We start from the raw sequence: 18,503 nt of genomic DNA, 5'->3' as shown, positions 1-18,503 counted from the left end.
TCGAATATCTCGGATATCTCGGATATCTCTAGAAATTTAAGATTATCCAACATTAACGACCAACCACAAAAGAACAAAAAGAATAAATAGCAAGGCAAACAAATAACTCTGTCAGACAATGAGTCAGAAACCAATGGAATCAATACACTACTCAGCTTCTTAACAAACTGGCTTGACAAATAGGATCTTATTAAGAACAATAGACTTGATTGTTGTTCTTGATCACTAAAAAAAACCCTTATTCTGGCGGTATATATTTTCTTATCTTTGAGATCACTCTCTAATTTTCAGTCAAAGACCAATCCAATTTTTCATTTGATTTTGGTTTCCTTGATATATTTGAACCAGATATTCTTTTCAGAAGCCTTGCTATCAAGTACCAACTTTCCCAAAAGAGGGTTTTTGTCAGATGAATTATCTAATTCAGCATTGTTCTTCTTCAATAGATTCTCTTTTGTTAAAGATTTCATACTTTCACTAGTAGTAAACATTTTGCAAACGGTAGCTTTCACATTGGAGAATTTTATATGATCTCTCATAGGATTTCCAAGATCGGCGTTAATCTCTCAAGATTTCTGATCTAAGTAATCATCGTAAATAAAATTATATAAGGGGGTAACAAGGACAAATTGATGCATAATATCAGGGTATAATTGTAAGTACCACCTGCATACAGTTATTTATTGTACATTAGTACAAGTCAGATGCATATTCCTCAAGGATCTTCTGAAAATTGAACGATAAAACAAAGTGCACTGTAGTTATTATTATCCTAAAACGTAAACAGGCAAAAAAACAAAACAAAAAATAGAATAAAAGCAATATGAGAGTAATTTGGTGACATGTGATGTAAGTGATGCCAAAGCCAAAAAGGCTGTGTATCTAGACATATTGCAGAAAACGATCTAGTACATGTGCTGCTATACCACCACTAGAAGAAATTCACCTTCTATGCCCTTCAAAATGTAACAGCAATATTTCCAAAAATCTGAATCACACAGGAAAATTCTCCCAACTTGATTTGAATGACCGAATGCACATATATAATGCACATGAGACAACAATACTAAGTTAGACAATATAGAATTTCAATGTTTAATTTAATGAGGACAAAAATAGGGGAATCCCTCACCAAACATGGATCAGCAATCACATGGGTACTGTTGCTTACTTCATGGTTACAGATTAACCTCATAGCAGCAAAGACACAATACAAGTTGATAAAAACTTAGCAGAAAAATCAAGTCTGGTGGTGAAGAAGTCAAAGTGATTTTTATTTTATCTGGCCATGAATTTGTTATGAAACTTAAATTAGGAGTTTTATTTTTGTTTTAATAATATTAATGGTGTGAATTATGAGAGGCATTTAAAGATGTAAACGTTGTGTTTTTCTTTCAACTACAAATAAGTGTAATTTCATTTGCAACATGAATGAGAAGATAGAGAGTTTGTTTTGCTCCCAAATTTATGCCTTTTATCATTAACAAATTGGCATCAGAGCTTGTGTGCATGAGGTGAGAGTGAGCCGACCTGAGCCGACCTGAGCCGACCTGGTGTACCCAGCCCGAGAGAAGAGAAAAAAATTCTTGTGAGGTGTGTGAGTGGAGCGTATAATCTCAAGAGAGATGGCAGGTTTAACTAATGGCATTCCATTACCCAAATTGACTAAAGATGTCAATTACGACAACTGGAAGCTGCCGATGAAAGCCCTTCTCGGCTCCCAAGACAACTGGGATGTGGTTGAGAATGGGTACGAGGAACCGGTGACCACTGAGGGGTATACAAATGCCCAACTGAATGCATTGAAGGTTGCTCGGGCAAAGGACAAGGCAGCACTGTATTTGCTGTACCGAGTTGTTGACGAGTCGGGTTTTGAGAAGATTGCTAATGCTAAATCTTCAAAAGAGGCATGGGACATACTCGAGAAAGCAAAAAAGGGAGATGAACGCGTGAAGCAAGTTCGGCTTCAAACCCTTAGGGGCGAACTGGAAAACATGAGGATGAAGGAGTCAGAAGGTGTATCCGAGTTCATTACTCGGGTGGAGACTGTGGCGAACAAACTAAACAGGAATGGAGAGAATCTTCCCTCGAGCCGAGTTGTGGAGAAGATCTTAAGGTCATTGACAGATGACTTTGAGAATATAGTGTGTGCAATTGAAGAGTCCAAGGATCTGTCAACGCTCACTGTCGAAGAGCTTACTGGGTCCCTGGAGGCGTTTGAGCAAAGGAAAAAGAATAAAAAGGAGAAGGGGGAGTCCCTTGAACAAGCTCTCCAGGCAAAGGCGACAATAAAGGAGGAGAAGGTGCTCTATGCTCAGAATAATAGAGGACGAGGAAGAGGTAGAGGCCTAAGTGGTCGAGGAAGAGGAGGACGAGGTAATGAGTATGTCGGCCAACAGAACTGGCGTGGCCGAGGTCAAACTCAGGGTGGCCAAGGTCAAGCGCGGGGAGGCCGAGGTCAGACCTGGGGTGGCCAATCAAACACAAATAACATTATTGAATGTTATAACTGTGGGAAGTATGGACATGTGGCCAAGGAGTGTTACTCGATAAAATGCTACAATTGTGGAAATCTGGGTCATATTTCCAAAGATTGTAGGTCCGAGAAGAAAAAGGAGGAACCAACCAACTTCCTTGCCGAGGAAGAAGATGAAGGATTGTTGCTGGTGACAAATATTCCAGAAATCGAGATCAAACCGAGCTGTTCTTCCGAGATCAAACCGAGTTGTACTGATAACTCTGTTTGGTACTTGGACACCGGCGCAAGCAATCACATGTGTGGTGACGAGCACTTGTTCAAAATGCTTTCAAAGGAGGAGTTCGGATCTGTTTCTTTCGGAGATGCTTCAAAAGTAGCCGTCAAAGGCCGAGGAACGATCCGATATCAACAGAGAAATGGGAAAATCGGAGAGATCAGAGATGTATACTACGTACCTGATCTCAAAAGCAACATATTGAGCATGGGACAGTTAATGGAGAAAGGGTACTCGGTTCTGATGAAGGACCGAGAACTACAACTGAAGGATAAACTCGGGAGACTAGTTGCCCAAGTAGAAATGAAGAAAAATCGCATGTACAAACTTGAGCTGAAAATAGTTCGAGATGAATGCATGCAACTTGATTTGAAGGATGAGGCCATGAAGTGGCATCTGAGGTTTGGTCATCTTCACTTTAGGGGTTTGACCGAGCTGGTGAAAAAGGAGATGGTATTTGGACTTCCCAAAATGGAATTTGAAAAGAAATTTTGTGAAGAATGTGTGATCGGGAAGCACGCGAGGACTTCTTTCCCAAGGAGTTCTGAGTACCGAGCAAAGGAGCAACTCGGACTGATCCATACCGATCTATGTGGGCCGTGTTGAGATTTCCGTTGAAACACTTTTGTTAATATTTGTAAATTCGTTTAATTCTATCAACGGTCTCAAACACGGCAAGTATACCGGCCGTTCAAGTAGTAAAAATATCGTATCCACAGGGATTAGAAGGTAATATAAGCATTTATTGACTATTCGTGACTAAAGAATAATTCCAATTTCATAATTTGTCATGTGAATTCAAGGTTAAGACTATTGGAATGAAAGCTGTAAATAAATATTGGTTTGTGAGTGGAAAGGGTAGAAATGATTTTATGGTTTTGTGAGATTGTGGGGTCAGATTTCACCAAACGTCAAACTAATGAATCCTTAATCTCTTGTTAAATTCATTGCTTAGTCAACCCAATAGTTTACTCAAACCTAATCCCTTAGAGCAAGAGCCTAGATGTGGATATTGAATATCAATCCCTTGAGTACCCAATATCTACATCCGCATTACGGGCTAGGGTTTAAGACTACTAATGGGCTAAGCTCCATTCCTAGATACATTTCCCACTAGGCATTTGTTTCAGAGCTAGTTTCAAGGGTTATTTTCCAATACCCAATGGAACCTATATCATGCAATGAGATTAAATCCAAAGCAAGCATTAAGAATAGAAACATAAACAACAATGAATGAAACAACATGTATATATATCATAAAAACCGTAAGGATTACAATAGAATTCGTTGGTTACATCTAACCCCACAAAAATGGGTGAAACCACTCAACAAAGAGGGTAAATACAAAATAGAGATGAAGGGAGAAATGAAGAACCGAAGGAAAGACCCACACACGAACGGCTCCAAGCTCCGGGAATCCCTTCCACAGCTCCCAAAACGCGCCCAATGTGTGAATGAGGGAGAAACCCTCGAAAATGGCTTCAAATACGAGCCTGGGAGGTCAGATTAGGGTTCTGCGCCCGGCGCATAAGTTGTCGCGCCCGGCGCATAGTCTTCTGAGCACTTTCTGCCTCGTTATAAGCCCGGCGCAATTACTTTTACGCCCGGCGCAGTGTCTTCCAGAGACTTTCAAGCATTCTCTGCCTTAGAGCGAGCCCGGCGCAATTCTCTATTAAGCCCGGCGCAATTCGTTCCAGAGAGTATTGAGGTACTCTCTGCCTCGATCACGCCCGGCGTGGTGGAGTCTCGCGCCCGGCGCAGACACTCTGCTCTGCTCCTTGGCTCCTTATGTTTCCAATCCAAAAGATCTTCAATCCTCAAATCTCTAGCTCAATACCTGTACAAAAAATGAGGTGGATTAAGGTATTGTTAGATGAATTTGGGTTAGTTATATCTGCATACAAAATGAACCAAAAAGAGAACAATTATATTGCAATGGTTCAAAGGATGAGTGGAATTTGTTCAATAAGTCTCATCAAAAAGAGGTAAAATTGAGACTTAACAACTCCCCCAAACTTAGAACCTTGCTTGTCCTCAAGCAAAAGGTAATTAATCTAGCAGATAACAAGTAATGCAAGTGAGTCAATTTCTACATCCTAGTTCACTTGTATCTTCTTTTCGCAAGCATGAACCTCAGATGAATTTCCAATCACAATTATTGCAATAGAACATGACAAGGTGCAAACAAAGGTTTCAAAAGAGATCAAAGAGCTGAGAGGAGTAATGACTATCTGTGTATGCATCCTCACTAGGAAAATGTTTCTCTCTATGCACACTAGTGTATCAGGGTGAGTGTTTCTCTCTAGTCTACTACTCACGCCACATAATTCAACTTTGCTCTTCGTTTCCAAATGAAACCAGTGGTAAAACAAATGCAGACACTTATCACAAGGTCTTTATTAGGGCAATCTGGGTCAAGCAGGGTCAAGCGGTAGCAGTTTTATGGTTTTTCAAGGATTGAAGGTGCTATAGCTTAAGAGAGCAAATAAGATTTTTCAATGATGTCCCTCTCCATACCCCATTATAACAATTTGGCACCTGCCCTTTACCTGATCCAAGCCATTAGCCTTTATGAGATGCATATTTACATTTTTGCATCTTAATATTTTTGTTTTTGTTTTGCTTTGTTTTTCTCTTTCTTTTTTTTTTTTTTTTTTTTTGTAATGGCTGACCATATACTTCTTCTTCCCAAAATTCCCCATTCTTCAACTCCCCCAACTTATTTGATGTCTTCAGTTTGCTCTCTTAACCAAAGCAAGGGTTATGGTTAATTTTTCATGGTTTGGGACAAGTGGAAGGTATGGTGTTTAGGCTTAGGAAGGTATGGGTCAAGTGGAAAATGGATATGGCTTTTTGGCTTAGATGGTTAACAAAATATGGAAGTGTGAATGCCTTGATCATATAAGTGCACAACATAAGCAAACCACCAGGGAAACTCAAGCAAAGTCTATCATGCAACCTAAGTGTAGTTCACTCATAGGTATTTAGGCTCAAACCTCACCTGGCTATGCATCCACAAACTATCAAACTCAGCTCAGTTCTATGATCAACATTGAAACCCGTATGCAACTAGTCATGAACTAAAGATCTAATGTGACTTGAAAATGTCTAAGGTACACACACCATAAACATCAAGCAAACTATAATCCAGAATCGACCACAAGCAAAACAAGTATCAACAAGATTAAAAACCATGCTAAGGCAGACTATTCACAAAAAAAACCAACAGAGTAATCACCAAAAAGAAATGGATATATAAAATAAGGTTCTGGGACTAAAACAGTTAAATAACTACAACTGAAAAACAGAAAAATTAAATGACAACAAATAATAAAACTAAAATGGTCCAAGGCCAGCTCCATCTGCATCATCATGGGCCTGGTCATCATCCGCAGCTCCGGGGTCAGCTCCACCCTCCTCAGCAGCACCTCCAGCATCCTCGGAAGCTCCACCCCCCCAAAGAAAGGAGCCTGGTCCCCAGGCCACCCCGTGTAAGCATGATAGTCAGCGGTGGTGGGGAACTGGTAATCAGGGGCAGAGTGGAGTGTGAATCTCCTGAAGGCATCAAACATGAAAGTCTGTCCACGGTGGAGTGATGCCATCTGGCCCTCGTGCCTCTGCATGAAAGTATCCAGGCGGTCCTCCTGGCGCTGCATGAATGTGGCCATGCGACCCTCCAAGGCGTCAAAACGCTGATGGATAGTGAGTGGAGGGTCTGAGGCAGCAGCATCATCCATGGGTACGTCCTCCTGGGGCCCAGCAATATGAATAGGCTCGGGGGCAGGGGCTGCTGGTGGCGCGCGGTCCTGGCAATAGGCAGAGATGTATCTGCTGTCAATGGCCCTGCCAGGACCCTCAAATTGTGGCAAGTGGACATCCACCCCTGCCAACTGGCATAACTGGGTGATGAGGGATGGGTGTCCTAGTGCTGAGCTAGGTGCGGAGTTGGCGCAGCCAGCGATCTCCATACAGATAATGCCGCCCAGGTCCACGGTCCTCTGAGTCATAATGCAATACATGAGCATGGACCGAGACCAGTGCAGGTCAGATACATGGGAGCACGGGAGAATGTTGGCATGCACCAAGGCTGACCAGATCCTGACCACTGGAAGAAGGTCCCGGCGCTTCACGTGGAGAGGCAACTGAGATCGGTTCCTGTGGAACCCACGTCCAGGTACGCAGATAGCAGCCTCTACTAGAGCGGGGTCCATCGTCTCCATGGTGTAGTTGCTATACTCTGACTCCTCATCATCCCTCAACGCAGTCCCCAAAAATTGATTAATCGTCTGGGCGTCATAGGGGACTCGCACACCCCTAACATAGCTAACAAATGGCGCAATGCCCTCCTCCAATCGCAGGGCATTGGCGTAGAACTCCTTGACTACTGCTATGTTGGCCGGGAGTGGGTAAGAACCGAGCGTTCCCCATCGGCGTCGGCGTAGCTCGGCCTGAAACTCAGGGGCCTCACCTGGCTCTAACTCGACTCTCCTCTCAAGAATGAACTTCTTCGCACTAACTGACTCAAAGTGCTTCTCGTTGCGCTCGGTGAGGAAGAGATCAGAATAAGGCCGAGTCGGTTTGCGCGGAGTTTGCCCAGATTTGCTTTGGCGCGGGCGTTTGCTAGAAGAGGCCATCTGCAGAAAATAAACAATAGAAATCCCAGGCAGACAGACATGAGCATAAAAATATATAAGGATGACCAGTGCAATTTACCGAAAAGGAAACTAGCCCTAGACTGGAAATGGAATTTAAAACGGAACTAAAAACAACCAAAATATGGGTTTCAGAGGGGAATTGCGCCGGGCTTAGGAGTTCATGCGCCTGGCGCAGAGAGTGCAGAAAACTCTCTGGAAGCGCGTGCGCTGGGCGCAAAACATAATTGCGCCGGGCGCAGAGAGTAGGGAGGACTCTCTGGAACCAACTGCGCTGGGCGCAAAAAATAAATTAAGCCGGGCGCGAGTACGCGTTTTCAGAGAAAAAAAATGGCCAGAACGGGCTGTTCCAAGATCAGAACGGCCGTTCTTAAATTCGAAACGGGCCGTTCTGGAATTGGAACAGTCGGTTCCAAATACCGAAACTGGCCGTTCTGGACATGGAACAGGGCGTTCCAAAGTCCAAAACGGGCCGTTCTGGAATTTGAAAGGGCCGTTTCGCAGCTTCAGCCGAGGGTACCGCGCCTGGCGTGATTGCACCCATAACAACACCCCAAAATCCAAAAAAGAAGAAGGAAAACTGCAAAACCAGACAAGAAAATGTTGAGTGTGAACCTACTGGAGGTGGAGTGCGTGGAGGAAGAAGGAAAGCCGCGTGCACTTGAGAAGAAAAGAAGCTGCGTGCCCTTGAGGTGGAGTACGGAGAAAAGGGTTGTGAGACTGAGTTGAGAGAGGGAAATGTGATTTGAGAGTTGAGAATGTGAAGTGGGAGGTTGAGAGAGGGAGGCTGGAGAGGGAAGATGAGTTGAGGGAGTTGAGAGGATTTGTTAGGAAGGGAGTTGTTGTGAGAAACGGAAGTGAAACGTGGGTGGCATCTGCGCGGTCGCGCCGGGCGTGAAATTACCCACGCCGGGCGCCATATCAGTAAAAACCCAAAGTTTGCCCTTTCTGGTATGATGTCGGGCGGTGCCGTTCTGCGCCCGGCGCAATTAGGGTTACAACGTGCCAGAATTTAATGCGCCGGGCATGGCAGATGGTAGGCCCGGCGCAATTAATGCTCAGACCTTCCAGTGGTGAATGCGCTACGCGCGCCGGGCTTGGCTAACCCCTGGAGCACCTAACTATTAATGCGCCCGGCACGCCAATAAATGCGCCGGGCGTGGTCGTTCCAGTGCTACAATGAAGTCTAGGCCGGGCGCAAAATAAATTGAGCCCGGCGTGTGTCTTGACAGAGACCACATTACTGTAGGTGCGCTGGGCGTGGATAAGACAGGCCCGGCGTGATTAACTCTGAAGCTTTCACCTAGATTTTTCACTCCTCACACTCCTCACAAATTCAACTTAAATCTATCCACTCAAGCATGATTCACACACTTAACACATAATATCAAACACAAACAACATAATACAACATACATAGCATAGAACATAAACATCCACACAACAAGTCCTAGAACCAGTATAACATACAATTATAACGCAACAATAAACAATCAAAATTAAAAATAACAAGTAACTGCAAAACACATAAAAACAAAGTTCAGATCTCTGGGTTGCCTCCCAGGAAGCGCTTGTTTACTGTCCCGAGCCTAACAAGAAGAGACCTCAAGGGTCTCTAAAAGAAAGGATACAGCAAAGTCTTTCGACTTCTTCACCCAAGTAGGGTTTCAACCGCTGTCCATTCACAACCCAACTTCTTTGTGCCTCAGGATCTTCAATTTCTATGGCACCATAGGGTTTCACCTCCTTAACTCTGAAAGGGCCAGACCACTTTGATCTCAGTTTTCCAGGAAAGAGTTTGAGCCTGGAATTGAACAGAAGCACAGACTGGCCTGCCCTGAACTCTCTCTTCAGAATTCTCTTGTCATGATAGCTTTTGACCTTCTCCTTGTAGAGCTTAGATGATTCATAGGCTTGGAGCCTCAATTCATCAAGAGCATGCAGCTCCAGCTTCCTCTTCTCACCGGTGCTGAGAGGATCAAAATTCAACAGCTTCAAAGCCCAATAAGCTTTGTGCTCCAGTTCCACAGGAAGATGGCAAGCTTTTCCATACACCAACTGAAATGGAGTGAGACCAATTGGAGACTTGAAGGCGGTTCTATAAGCCCATAAAGCTTCATCAAGCTTTGTAGACCAGTCCTTCCTTGAAGCTGAAACAGTCTTCTCCAGAATCCTCTTGATCTCTCTGTTAGAGACCTCAGCTTGCCCATTGGTTTGAGGGTGATAGGCGGTGGCAACCTTATGATGGACTCCATAATGTTCTAGAGCCCTCTCCAATTGAGTATTGCAGAAGTGTGAACCTCCATCACTGATAAGTACCCTGGGGGTACCAAATCTGCTGAATATGTGCTTCTTGAGGAACTTCACCACTGTTTTGCCATCCGCCTTGGGTGTAGCAATGGCTTCAACCCATTTTGAGACATAGTCCACCGCCACGAGAATATACTCATTTGTGAAGGACGAAGGCAGTGGACCAACAAAATCTATGCCCCAGCAATCAAACACCTCAACTTCCTGCATGTTCTGTAAGGGCATCTCATGCTTCCTTGTGATTCCTCCGGCCCTTTGACAACTGTCACACTGCTTGGCGTGACTATGGGCATCTTTAAAGAGTGTTGGCCAGTAAAATCCAGATTGAAGCACCTTGGCAGCTGTCCTCTCTCCATTGAAATGACCTCCATAGGGGGAGTTGTGACAGTGCCACAAAATACTCTTGGCCTCCTCTCTTGAGACACACCTCCTCAATAGGCCATCTGCACCAATCTTGAACAAGTGAGGGTCATCCCAAACGTAGTAGGTAGCATCACGGAGGAACTTCTTTTTCTGGTGCCATGTGAAATCTTCAGGGATTACTCCAGCTGCCTTGAAGTTTGCCAGGTCAGCAAACCAGGGTCGTTCTTGCACCATGAACAGCTTCTCATCAGGAAATTCCTCCAAGATCTCCCTCTCCTTCAGGGTCACCTCATCATTTATGAGCCTTGAGAGGTGATCAGCAACCAGATTCTCCTTGCCACTCTTATCTCTTATCTCCAAATCAAACTCTTGAAGCAGAAGAATCCACCTAATGAGTCTTGGCTTGGAATCCGGTTTGGTGAGTAAGTACTTAATGGCTGCATGATCTGTGAACACAACCACTTTGGAACCAATCAAATAGGACCGAAACTTTTCCAATGCAAACACTATGGCTAGCAACTCTTTCTCAGTAGTGGCATAATTGATTTGTGCCTCATTTAAAACCTTGCTAGCATAGTGAATGGCATGAAAAATTTTGGTCCTTCTTTGGCCTAAGACTGCCCCAACCGCATAATCACTAGCATCACACATGAGTTCAAAATCCAGTTTCCAATCTGGTGCAGTGATTATGGGTGCAGAGGTGAGTCTAGCCTTCAAAGCTTCAAAAGCCTTCATACAAGAATCATTAAAACAAAAAGGAGTGTCTTTGTTTAGGAGATTGCTCAGGGGTTTGGCTATCATTGAAAAATCTTTTATAAAGCGCCTGTAAAAGCCAGCATGCCCTAAGAAACTCCTAATACCTTTGACATTGATGGGTGGAGGAAGTTTTTCTATTACCTCCACTTTGGCTGGGTCAACTTCAATGCCCTTGTGAGAAATCTTGTGCCCCAGAACTATCCCCTCGGTCACCATGAAATGGCATTTTTCCCAGTTGAGTATAAGGTTGGTCTCCAAGCATCTTCTAAGCACCACTTCAAGATTAGTCAGGCATTCGTCAAATGAAGACCCGAACACGGAGAAATCGTCCATGAAGACCTCAATGCTCTTCTCCACCAGGTCGGAGAATATAACTAGCATACATCGTTGAAATGTTGCAGGAGCATTGCACAATCCAAATGGCATCTTCCGATAAGCAAAGATACCAAAAGGACAAGTGAAAGCGGTCTTCTCCTGATCTTCCGGATCCACCACAATCTGGTTGTAACCTGAATACCCATCAAGAAAGCAATAATAAGCTTGACCAGCTAATCTCTCAAGCATCTGATCCATGAATGGGAGTGGGAAATGATCCTTCCTGGTAGCCTTATTTAGCTTCCTATAATCAATACACATTCTCCACCCCATGACCGTTCTAGAAGGAATCAGCTCGTTCTTCTCATTCCGAACCACCGTCATGCCACCCTTCTTTGGAACTACTTGCACAGGGCTCACCCATGCACTATCAGAAATAGGGTAGATCATGCCGGCATCTAACAGCTTAATCACTTCCTTCTTCACCACCTCTTTCATCACAGGATTAAGCCTCCTCTGTGGTTGAGCAACCGGCTTGTACTCATCCTCCATAAATATTTTATGCATGCAATAGGCTGGGCTAATTCCCTTGAGATCAGAAATAGACCAACCAATTGCCCCTTGATAGAACTTCAGAACTCTCACAAGTTTCTCCTCCTCCAATGGGGATAAGGAGCTACTTATGATAACCGGCTTGCTTCCACCTTCATCTAGAAACACATACTTTAGATGAGAAGGGAGTATCTTCAACTCGAGCTTCGGGGTGATCACCTCCCCATCATCCTTCGAATCTTCCATGTGCACTGAGTCCGGTGTCACCTCCTTATATGAGTCAAGGCTCCTCAAACATGCCTCAACCTCTCTATCTTCTTCTTCATGGAGGTATTCAACCATATTGACTAACACTTTTTCCAAAGAGTTAGTGAAAGAGATATGCTTCCTGGAGTCTTCAACAAGTTCATCAATGACATCAACCCGGAAGCAACTGCTCTTGTCCTTGGGGTAGTGCATGGCATCAAACACATCAAAGTTAACCTCTTCATCATTCACTCTCACCTTAAGCTTCCCATCATCCACATCAATTAGAACTCTTGCAGTCTTCATGAATGGTCGGCCAAGAATGAGAGGTACATCAACGTCCTCTTCAATATCCATCACCACGAAATCAGCGGGAAATAAGAAACGGTCCACCTTCACCAGAACATCCTCCACAATGCCATGAGGATACTTCACAGATCGATCCGCCAACTGCAAAGTCATGCGAGTAGGCTTCACCTCCAAATCGCCAATCCTCTGAAGCATAGATAAGGGCATGAGATTGATGCTAGCCCCCAAATCAAGCAAGGCCTTCCCAATAGCTAAACTCCCAATAGTGACTGGAAGAGTGAAACTACCAGGGTCCTTGGATTTTGTTGGCAACATCTTCTGAATAATGGCACTACACCCCGCCTCCAATGTAATGGTCTCCTCTTCAAAATACTTTCTCTTCTTGGTGAGGAGCTCTTTCATGAACTTGGCATATGTAGGCATTTGCTCTAATGCCTCGGAGAACGGAATGTTAATTTGCAGGGTCTTGAAAATCTCCAAGAACCGAGCATATTGCCTCTCCTTATCCCTTTTTGAAGGTGCATGAGGATACGGTAAGCTTTTGGTGGGTGGCACCTTCACAATATTCCTCTCCTCCATGGGCGCCTTATTCTTTTCTCTACTGATTCTTTCTTTCTCTTTTTCAAGTTCTTTTTCTTTCTCCTTCTTTTTGTCATTTTCAATTTTTTCTTTATTCTCTACAACCGACTCACTTCCTCCACTCCTTCTCCACACTCCTGGGCCCTCTAAGATGATCTCTTCATCAACACTATCATCATCATCTTCGCCTGTGTCATTCTTCTCCTTGCTCTCATCATTCTTCTCACTCTCCTTCACCACAAACTCCCGACCACTCCTTGTAGATACTACATTCAAGTGCCCCTTCGGGTTTTGTTCAGTGTTGGCTGAGAAAGAACCTTTATGCTGCTCTGCTAGCTGCTTTGCTATTTGCCCCACCTGTATCTCCAAATTTTTAATTGAGGCATCAGTGTTCTTTTGGTTGGACATAGACAGTTGCATGAATTGTTGCAAGGTGTCTTCCAACTTGGTGGTTCTCTCATACAAAGGTGAGTGTTGGTGTTGATGTGGAGGTCTGCTACTTGATGAAGCATTCATGTCTGGTTTGTTTCCACCATAGTTATTTCTCCACCCCTGATTTGAATTTTGCGGATAGGGATGTTGAGAGAAATTTTGCCGCCCTTGATTCCCCATGTAATTCACTTCTGCACCTTGGGGATCAGAAGATCCGGCACAATAACCATTAGGGTGGTCACCTCCACAAAAATCACATGCCATCACTTGTTGCATAGGAGGAGCATTAGAGTGCATAGCTTGAAGTTGTTGAGGAAGCTTGGCCATCTGTTGATTCAAAGCTTCAATTTGTTGGGAAAGTATCTTGTTTTGAGCCAACACCGCATCTTGAGTACTCAACTCCAAAACTCCTCTCTTGGTTGAAGAACTTCTACCATGCTGGCTCCTGAAGTCTGTGGAAGCCATGGACTCAATGATTGTGATAGCTTCTTCAGCAGTTCTGAACATGACTGACCCTCCAAAAGAAGCGTCCAATATCATCTTGGTTTGAGGTTGTAGCCCATTACAGAAAGTTTGAACTTGAAGCTCCACCTCAAAACCATGATTCGGGCACCTCCTCAACAATGATTTGTACCTCTCCCATGCTTCACATAGTGGCTCATCAGCACCTTGAGCAAAAGTAGCAATAGCAGTTCTGGCTTCAGTGTTCTTAGATGGGGGAAAGAACCTGGCTAAGAATTTGGTCTCCACATCCCTCCAAGTTGTCAGGCTTTGGTTTGGCTGAGAATGAAGCCAAGCCTTAGCCTTACCATTCAGAGAAAATGGAAACAACCTCATGAAAAGTGCCTCTTCATCAGCCCCAGAAACTCCAACTGAACCACACAACTCATAGAAAGTGTAGAGATGAGTGTGTGGGTCTTCATGATCCAGGCCAGAAAATTGATGAGAACTGATAAGCTGTAGCAGTGCAGGCTTCATTTCTGCTAGTTTGTCGTTCATTGTAGGCCTCACAATGCTTGAGAACTCCCTCGGGCTAGTGTAGGTGAAAGTATCACCTATAGTGCGCCTCCGGTTGTGATTGTTATTGTGAGTACCATCTCCACCTTCCATAGTGAACTCAGGAATGTCAGAAACAAAAGCTTCAGGAAACTGAATGGTTGGTTGGCTAACTGGATTTGCTCTAGTCCTCCTTCTCCTCCTATTGCTATTATTCCTCCTTGCCGTGCGTTCAATCCCCAAAAACTTGTTGAGATTTCCGTTGAAACACTTTTGTTAATATTTGTAAATTCGTTTAATTCTATCAACGGTCTCAAACACGGCAAGTATACCGGCCGTTCAAGTAGTAAAAATATCGTATCCACAGGGATTAGAAGGTAATATAAGCATTTATTGACTATTCGTGACTAAAGAATAATTCCAATTTCATAATTTGTCATGTGAATTCAAGGTTAAGACTATTGGAATGAAAGCTGTAAATAAATATTGGTTTGTGAGTGGAAAGGGTAGAAATGATTTTATGGTTTTGTGAGATTGTGGGGTCAGATTTCACCAAACGTCAAACTAATGAATCCTTAATCTCTTGTTAAATTCATTGCTTAGTCAACCCAATAGTTTACTCAAACCTAATCCCTTAGAGCAAGAGCCTAGATGTGGATATTGAATATCAATCCCTTGAGTACCCAATATCTACATCCGCATTACGGGCTAGGGTTTAAGACTACTAATGGGCTAAGCTCCATTCCTAGATACATTTCCCACTAGGCATTTGTTTCAGAGCTAGTTTCAAGGGTTATTTTCCAATACCCAATGGAACCTATATCATGCAATGAGATTAAATCCAAAGCAAGCATTAAGAATAGAAACATAAACAACAATGAATGAAACAACATGTATATATATCATAAAAACCGTAAGGATTACAATAGAATTCGTTGGTTACATCTAACCCCACAAAAATGGGTGAAACCACTCAACAAAGAGGGTAAATACAAAATAGAGATGAAGGGAGAAATGAAGAACCGAAGGAAAGACCCACACACGAACGGCTCCAAGCTCCGGGAATCCCTTCCACAGCTCCCAAAACGCGCCCAATGTGTGAATGAGGGAGAAACCCTCGAAAATGGCTTCAAATACGAGCCTGGGAGGTCAGATTAGGGTTCTGCGCCCGGCGCATAAGTTGTCGCGCCCGGCGCATAGTCTTCTGAGCACTTTCTGCCTCGTTATAAGCCCGGCGCAATTACTTTTACGCCCGGCGCAGTGTCTTCCAGAGACTTTCAAGCATTCTCTGCCTTAGAGCGAGCCCGGCGCAATTCTCTATTAAGCCCGGCGCAATTCGTTCCAGAGAGTATTGAGGTACTCTCTGCCTCGATCACGCCCGGCGTGGTGGAGTCTCGCGCCCGGCGCAGACACTCTGCTCTGCTCCTTGGCTCCTTATGTTTCCAATCCAAAAGATCTTCAATCCTCAAATCTCTAGCTCAATACCTGTACAAAAAATGAGGTGGATTAAGGTATTGTTAGATGAATTTGGGTTAGTTATATCTGCATACAAAATGAACCAAAAAGAGAACAATTATATTGCAATGGTTCAAAGGATGAGTGGAATTTGTTCAATAAGTCTCATCAAAAAGAGGTAAAATTGAGACTTAACAGGCCGATAACTCCATAATCATTCAGTGGTAAGAAATATTTCGTCTCTTTCATTGATGATTTCTCAAGAAAGACATGGGTTTATTTTTTGAAGGAAAAGTTAGAAGTATTTGAAACCTTCAAGAAATTCAAAGTGATGGTGGAAAAAAAGATGAGTACATTTGTCAAAGCAGTCCGATCTGACCGAGGAGGCGAGTTCACTTCTGTTGAGTTCAACAAATACTGCGAGGAACATGGGATTAAGCGTTTCTTGACTGCCCCATATTCTCCGCAGCAAAATGGTGTAGCGGAACGGAAGAACCGAACTATTCTTGATATGGTTCGATCTATGTTGAAAAGGAAGAATATGCCGAAGAAGTTTTGGGCAGAGGCAGTGCAGTGCGCAGTCTATGTGCAAAATAGATGTCCACATGCAAAGCTAGGAGAGAAGACGCCTCAGGAGATCTGGAGTGGCATGAAGCCAAGTGTTTCTCATCTTAGGGTGTTCGGTAGCTTGGCCTATGGGCAAGTGCCAAGACAGCAAAGGACAAAGTTAGAAGGTCGAAGCAAGAAGTATATATTTATTGGATATGATGAAAAATCCAAAGCATACAAGTTATTTGATCCTGATAACAAAAGGGTGGTGGTGAGCCGAGATGTTCACGTGGAGGAAACAAAGCAATGGTGTTGGAGTAACTCGGCCGAAGAAGAAACCAGCTCGGACATTGTTGTACCTTCAACAATAACTACGACCGAGCTCTCAGATGAAGAATCCGAGCTACAACAGCCAAGGATGAGAAGCCTGAGGGAAATTTACGACACTACAAGTGAAGTCCATGTTGTATGTCTTCTTGCCGACTCTGAAGACTTGAGTTTTGAGAAAGCTGTCCAAGATGAGAAGTGGAGAACAGCTATGGATGAGGAGTTTGAGGCGATTGAGCGTAATAAAACTTGGGAATTGACCAACCTTCCTGAAGGAGCTCGACCCATTGGAGTAAAATGGGTGTACAAAAAGAAGTTGAATGCTGAGGGAGAGGTTGAGCGTTATAAAGCTCGGCTTGTTGTGAAGGGCTGTAAACAAAAGGAAGGAGTTGACTATGATGAGGTTTTTGCTCCTGTCACGAGAATGGAGTCAATTCGATTTCTGATCTCGTTAGCTGCTCAGAGACAATGGAAAATTCTACAGATGGATGTGAAGTCAGCCTTTCTAAATGGAGTGCTGAAGGAGGAGGTGTATGTTGAGCAACCACTCGGGTACATGAAGAGAGGAGAAGAAAAGAAGGTGCTGAGATTGAGAAAAGCCCTCTACGGGTTGAAGCAAGCTCCTCGTGCTTGGAATGAAAGGATTGATGGGTATTTCAAGAAAAACGGGTATGAACAATGTCCTTACGAGCATGCCTTGTACATAAAGAAATCAGGAAAAGATATGATGATAGTTGCTCTCTATGTCGACGACCTCATATTCACTGGAAACAATGCTAAACTGATCAAGGAGTTCAAGGAGATAATGAAGAAAGAGTTCGAGATGACTGACTTAGGCCTGATGAAATATTTTCTTGGCCTAGAAGTGAAGCAATCGGATGAAGGGATTTTTATATCCCAAGAAAGGTATGCACTTGAAATCCTAAAGAAGTTTAAAATGGAGGATTGCAATCCGGTTTCTACTCCAATGGAACCAGGCACAAAACTTTCAAAGTTTGATGGAGGAGATCGAGCTGATTCTGGGAGATATCGGAGCTTAGTCGGAAGTCTGAGGTACCTTACAAGAACGAGACCCGACTTAATGTTGAGTGTTGGGATAACGAGCAGATTCATGGAGGATCCGAGCTACACACATTGGAAGGCCTTGAAGAGAATTTTGAGATATGTACGAGGAAGCCTATCACTTGGTCTTTTCTATTCAAAATCGGACGACTACCGATTAGTGGGTTACTCGGACAGTGATTGGTGTGGAGATGTTGATGATCGGAAGAGTACCTCGGGTTATGTATTTCTACTCGGGAATACGGCTTTTACTTGGCTGTCAAAGAAGCAGCCTATTGTAACTCTGTCAACTTGCGAGGCCGAGTACGTGGCGGCATCTTGGAGTGTATGTCATGCAGTTTGGCTTTCAAATTTACTGAGGCATATGGGAGTAATCCGAGATGAAGCGATTGTGATCCGAGTTGATAACAAGTCGGCAATCGAGTTGGCAAAGAACCCGGTTAATCATGGAAGGAGCAAGCACATCGACGTCCGATTTCATTTCATCCGAGAGCAGATCAGACAAGGAAAAGTCGAGTTGGAGCATGTCGGAAGCCGAGTTCAAGCAGCAGACATATTTACCAAGTCACTGCCGACTACACTGCTGGAGAATTGCAAAAGGCTGATTGGAATGAGAGATGGGAAAAACATTTAAGTTTAAGGGGGAGATTTGTTATGAAACTTAAATTAGGAGTTTTATTTTTGTTTTAATAATATTAATGGTGTGAATTATGAGAGACATTTAAAGATGTAAACGTTGTGTTTTTCTTTCAACTACAAATAAGTGTAATTTCATTTGCAACATGAATGAGAAGATAGAGAGTTTGTTTTGCTCCCAAATTTATGCCTTTTATCATTAACAGAATTT

General features: G+C 43.6%; 1 protein-coding gene and 1 non-coding gene across 2 annotated transcripts; both read left to right on the top strand.

Moving 5' to 3' along the window:
- The first annotated feature begins 1,625 nt into the window (after positions 1–1,625).
- On the top strand, positions 1,626–3,359 carry LOC145957436 (uncharacterized). The gene has a single exon (XM_083073694.1). It carries the CDS (start codon positions 1,626–1,628, stop codon positions 3,357–3,359), a length of 1,734 nt encoding a protein of 577 aa, XP_082929820.1.
- Positions 3,360–13,862: 10,503 nt separating this feature from the next.
- LOC145957657 (small nucleolar RNA R71) lies at positions 13,863–13,968 on the top strand. The gene has a single exon (XR_014433700.1). It is a non-coding gene; the product is annotated as a small nucleolar RNA R71 (small nucleolar RNA).
- The last annotated feature ends 4,535 nt before the right edge of the window (positions 13,969–18,503 follow it).

The sequence above is a fragment of the Cajanus cajan genome, chromosome 4 (genome assembly GCF_000230855.2).
Source record: "Cajanus cajan strain Asha chromosome 4, NIPB_CcT2T_4, whole genome shotgun sequence".
NCBI lineage: Eukaryota > Viridiplantae > Streptophyta > Magnoliopsida > Fabales > Fabaceae > Cajanus > Cajanus cajan.
This window is presented reverse-complemented; position numbering and strand designations above follow the sequence as displayed.

Excerpts from the sequence above, each read along its gene's own strand:
- LOC145957436 (XM_083073694.1), top strand. The coding sequence starts at position 1,626 with ATGGCAGGTTTAACTAATGGCATTCCATTACCCAAATTGACTAAAGAT.